This window comes from Eptesicus fuscus, chromosome 3, assembly GCF_027574615.1.
Source record: "Eptesicus fuscus isolate TK198812 chromosome 3, DD_ASM_mEF_20220401, whole genome shotgun sequence".
In the NCBI taxonomy this organism is placed as follows: Eukaryota; Metazoa; Chordata; class Mammalia; order Chiroptera; family Vespertilionidae; genus Eptesicus; species Eptesicus fuscus.
In genome coordinates, this window is record NC_072475.1 from 45,912,472 (window position 1) to 45,917,550 (window position 5,079).

Sequence of the window (5,079 nt, forward strand, 5' to 3'; positions counted from 1 at the left end):
GGGTGTGGAATATGGACATAAATTAGAAGACAGGGTAGAGATGGAGCTGGAAAGAGACGATCCCTCCCTGTGGGTTTAGTACTCTTCTCCCCTTTCCCCATCACTGTACATTTTAATAAAAGTATCTCCTAGACTAGAGAAAACCTCTTTCTGCAAACTTCCTAGCGGCAGCTTGCCCTAATAAACGGAGGTCCAGAAAAGTAACTGAGTTGTCTGGCGTCATCTATTGAATCTGTAGCAGAATCGGGACCAGGACCGTGTCCCCCTTCTCCCCCCACAAGCACCATCCTCCCGCCCCAGCCAGGTCCACTAAAGGAAGACAGAGCCGCGGAAGGAGACCTGCAGGTAGACAATGAGCAGGCAGAGAGAGGCCCAGAAGAGGCACCAGCGGAGAGAGAAGAAGCTGTAGCCCGAGCCCTCCTGAGGCATAGGCTTAGAGGCACCAGAGAAGGTGTAGGTCGCCTCCTCCTCCAGCAGCTTCTGGCTGGGCTTCCAGTGCACAATGCCCTCCTGGCAGGCCTCGCAGAACTCACTGCGATGCGGCCCGCTGTCTGGGCGGCTGGCCACGTGGATGCGGTACTGGCCACCGTCCTCATCGTAGCACTGCTCACGCAGGCTGGTGATGAGGTTGTCCACCAGGCTCTCGATGTTCTCCTCCAGCATGCTGGACTCCTCCTGCCGCGCCGTGCCGCACTCGTAGCACAGCTGCTTGAAGACGCGCATGCGCACTGAACCCATCCTCTGGGCCCGGTCCAGGTGCATGTGGAAGAGGATGACCACGTGGGGCGACTGCCAGGTGTGCCAGCACCAGGAGCAGTGGAACCTGGGAGGATGGGAGAGAGGGATGAAGATGGGTCTCTCTCCTAGCGGCAGCTTGCCCTGGACAAATCCAGAAAGGAAGGGCCCTGTGTGCCTGGGCCTGTAGGTAGAAGCAGAGTGTTTACAGGCCCCCCCCCCCCTCCCCCCCCCCCCCCCCCCTCCGTCCTGGTTCCTCAGCGCTCCAGGTAGGCTCCCCGTGAGACTGGAGCAGCACAGTCATCTGCGCGCCCTCTGGTGGACCCAGCTTCCCCTAAGCTTGATGCACTCATGACATGCACCTGGATGCTGCACAGTGGTTATACTCCCCTAATCTGGGCCAGATTTCTCATTTGTGAAATTCAGGGTGACGGTGTCCAATAAGGAGGGTCAGACCTCCTGTGATTCTGATAGGGAGATGACCAGCACGTCTCACTCACGCGGCCTGCCTGCTCCAGGGAGAAGAGGAGACTCCTCTAACCGTGTCAAGCATAGACCACCAAGAATCCACCGGATGGACGGGTGGAGGGATAATAGGCCAGCAGGAAGAGCAGAGTTTGGTCCCTGCTCCTTCACAAAGAACACTCTCTGTCCCTTGACAAATCACCCCTAGGTCCCACTCCACCCTGCAGTAGAGAATGGGAAAGTGGATCCTGCTCGGCCTCCTCCCCACATACATGCATACATAAACACTCACCATGTTGTCTATCCTGGGCTCCCTGGAGTCCCAGCCTCAGGAAACATGGCGAGAAGTGGCCTGAGCCTCATCTAGCCTAGCCCAACTCCATCAACCCCCGCCCAATGCACTCATTACCTCCAGGAAATTTTCTTCTATCCCTGGGATTAACCTCTACCAGGCCCATGTCCCAAAGGCTTTACAGGCAGGCAAGGGTCTATTGGGCTAAATCTTCCCTCATTATTGGCCCTCTCTGGGCCCCCTGTATGTTGGTCCTGAAGGACCTCTGATGAGGGACTCAATTCAATCCAACAGATACCACCAAGCGCCACTTAGCCCAGGCTGTGGAGTAGAGGTGATGCCAAGCCTGCCCCTGACCCCTTCAGCCCACAGACCACAAAGCACAGATCAGTACCTATCACCGCCCAAGCAGGATTGGCAGAGGGAAAAGCCCAAGTGGTCCTGAGCCAGAAGGGCCCTTACCTCCATGCTGGCCAGAGCTATGGGACATCAGGATTTATGTGTCCCAAGGCTTAGAGGTAGAGTGAGCCTATGCACAGAATAAGACAGAGCAGTAGTTCCCCACCCCTGCCTGAGGCCAGCTGGGAGACACAGGTCACTAGCTTAGAATAGGACCAGCTGATCCTTGAGGCAAGGAGCTCAGCCCTTAAACTCCTGAGTCATTGTGCCCAAGTTTCCAGTCCTTTGCACCCCTTCCACCAGCCAGCTCAGAGGCTTCATGTTCTCAGCCTCTTCCTTCCACACTTTCTTAAATCAAACTAATCCAGAGTTGTTTCCTCTCCCTCAAGCCAGACCTCAGATCTTAATCCCAAAATACCAGATCTAGCAGAAGGGGACCTTAAGGATCATCAGCCTTTCATTTTACTGAAATGAAACAGAAGCACTGAGCGAAAGAAAAACACAGCCAGGACCCAGCACATAACAGGTGTCCAGTAAATGTCTCTTGAATTGATTTGAATTGAAATGATCAGCCAACCTCTGCCTCTGTCAAAGACAGGTTCACTCTTACAGGTCTTGGAGCAAGAATACAAATGTAAGCTCCCCACCCACAGCCTGCCTCCTGTTCCCACCCTCCGCATCATGCTGCCTCTGAGGGACTTCATATATAAACATGTCTGAACATCCAGCCAGTGTGTCCACATCCCTAGAACACAGCCACCTGTTGGCCTCCTGTCTTTGAATCGATGGACCCAGGGAAGAGGCCTGCTCAGACCCCAGAGATGAGCTTGAGGCAGCTTGGGCAGGGAATTCTGTGGTCCCGATTTCAAATCACGGTATAGAAGAGGGAGAGGCATGTGGGTTTCAGATGGACATGTCTCCTTGGTCTATGGGAGAAACAGGGCTCCTGTAAAGTATGCAATGCTAGGCCCTACAGACCTAAAGGAAGTCCTACTCAAAGCTAAGTCTTTTTGTGACAGATCGATAAATAATAGAGTTGGAAGGCACTTAATGGGTCATTAAGGCCAACCCCCTGCTTTTGCAAATATGAACACTGAGACCCAGACAGGGAAAGTGACCTGCCCAAGTGTACAGAGTTAGCTGTAGAGCCAGTTTCTAGAACATAGCAAGTGGTCAATGAATGTTTTTGTATTCAAATAAAATTGGATTGAGCTGACTGGACAGACCTAGGACTAAAGCACAGACTCCCTGTCCCTAAGCTAAGGCTTTCTCTGGTGACCTCATGGCCTCCTTCCCTCAGTTCCCACCACTCTTTAAGAGATTATGAAAGTAAGAAAACACTTAAAATGTCAGAGATTGCGGGGGCATTAAAGATATTACAGCTCTTCAATTACCATGGAAAACAGAGACCCAAAGACAGAACACAACCTGCAGGGCCACCCGGGAGTCAGTGGTCCTGCTGGGATTAGAACCAAGGCCTCTTTCACCTACCCAGCATTCCTTCTCTGCCCCTACCCTGACCTGACACCAGGATGTGGCTCCACACATCTCTCTGCCTCCACCTGGAAGGTGCCCAGGGCCGTGCTCCAGGGACTGCCTCCCTCCTTTCTGGCCTCTCACCTGCCTGAGGCATGCTGCTCCAGGTACTGCTTCCAGCCAGGGGCCAGCTCATTGGGCTTGAGGTTGGGGTCTATGATGAGCTCCCAGCTGTCGGCAGGCTTCGCTACCTCCATCTTCTCATAGAAGACTTTCTTCCACTCACAAGTGGTCAGGCTGGTAGACATGGCCCTGTGGGCAGGGTCGGGAGTTTGAGCTCCACCTGAGTGAGAACACAGAAGGAGCCCAGGTAGGTTCAGAGAAGTTCAGTCTCTGTGGTCTGAAAATCTGCATCACCGGGACCAGAAGGAAACAGGACCCAGCAACCTCCTTTGTCACCCTGGAGCCTGTTGCCATGGCAGCTGGGTGAGGCGCCAAAAGCCAGGGCTGGGGAGGAGAGAAGTCTCAAGAGAGAGGTCCAGGGCCCTGAGCTGAGCTTGGGAAGCAGAGCTGGGTGTTGATACTAACTAACTGAAGCAAGCAGAGTGAGAGGCTCAGCCCAGACCAAACTCACCTTGCCCTCCAGGGACCTCCAGGAGGCAAAGACAATTCAGTGGCTCTCCTTCATCATCCTTCCAGGCATTCTCCACATCATGTGCTATGGCAACTATGTCACCCTAGGGAGCCAAGAAGAAACAGGGATGGAGAGATGCAGAGCCTGCAGCTCCCACATCCCAGATTTGCTTGGACCATCATTTGCCATGTGTCAGGCATTAACTGCTTGACCTGTGTGCAGGCCAAAGCAGGGATTAATTTCCTTTCATCCAGATCAGGAAATTGAAGTTTATACAGCTCTGGGTAGCTCAACCAACACTCAGATCCAGGCCTTCCAAAATGAAGTTCATTTGTTCATTTATTACAGTACTGTTGAGCTCCTAATGCATAGGGGCTGAGAAAGAAGTGACAAGGTCCTTTTGCTTGGGGAGATCTCAGACCAGTTAGTGAGATGGAATGCAATTTAACCTGCTGTGAAAAGCACAGCAATAACATTTTAGATTCATAGAGCCATAGAATTATTAAAACTCATATTTGGTTCCTGGTCCCAGGCCACACTGAGGCAGCTGCTGGCGGAACACATTTGTTCTGTGTTGCAGGGTCCTGCAGCCTGTGCTGCTGTTACAAGAGGCCAGGCAATAGGAGCCCAGAGCTCCCCAATGCCCAATTTAAAGACTTTAGGGATTAGGAGGGAACTTGCCCCCACATTTGCATAATCCAAATGAAGGCAGAATCCCAAGAGGGAGGGAGGAAGCATCAGTTGGGAAAAGGCCAGTCTATCTGGCAACTAATTCCAAGTCTGCTCCAATATCTGTGTGGACTTAAGATTTGGTTACTTCCCTCCATGGACTTCGTTCCTCTCACCTGCACAGGGGATGCTGTGCTACATGGCATCCAAGGCTTCCTTTACCTGTAATCATCATATGGCTCTTTAACCTGGAAATTGGTCCCCAGACATGTGGAGGCACACAGAGTGCAGGTCATGCAGAATTGAAAAGGGTTGCTAGGAAACAGAAGGGCAGTTTTCACTGTTGCGTTCCAGCCGTGGCACTTGCACCCAAGTGGTTTTTGCATGGGGTGAAGTTGGGGACAAGACC

General features: G+C 52.6%; 1 protein-coding gene across 1 annotated transcript; it reads right to left on the reverse strand.

The window, feature by feature from the left end:
• Window positions 1-309: 309 nt before the first annotated feature.
• On the reverse strand, window positions 310-3,675 carry RTP2 (receptor transporter protein 2). Its single transcript, XM_008151581.2, has 2 exons — window positions 3,512-3,675; window positions 310-823 (listed from the first exon to the last, which is right to left on the reverse strand). The coding sequence occupies exons 1-2, from the start codon at window positions 3,673-3,675 to the stop codon at window positions 310-312; spliced, it is 678 nt and encodes a 225-aa protein (XP_008149803.2).
• Between the last annotated feature and the right edge of the window lie 1,404 nt (window positions 3,676-5,079).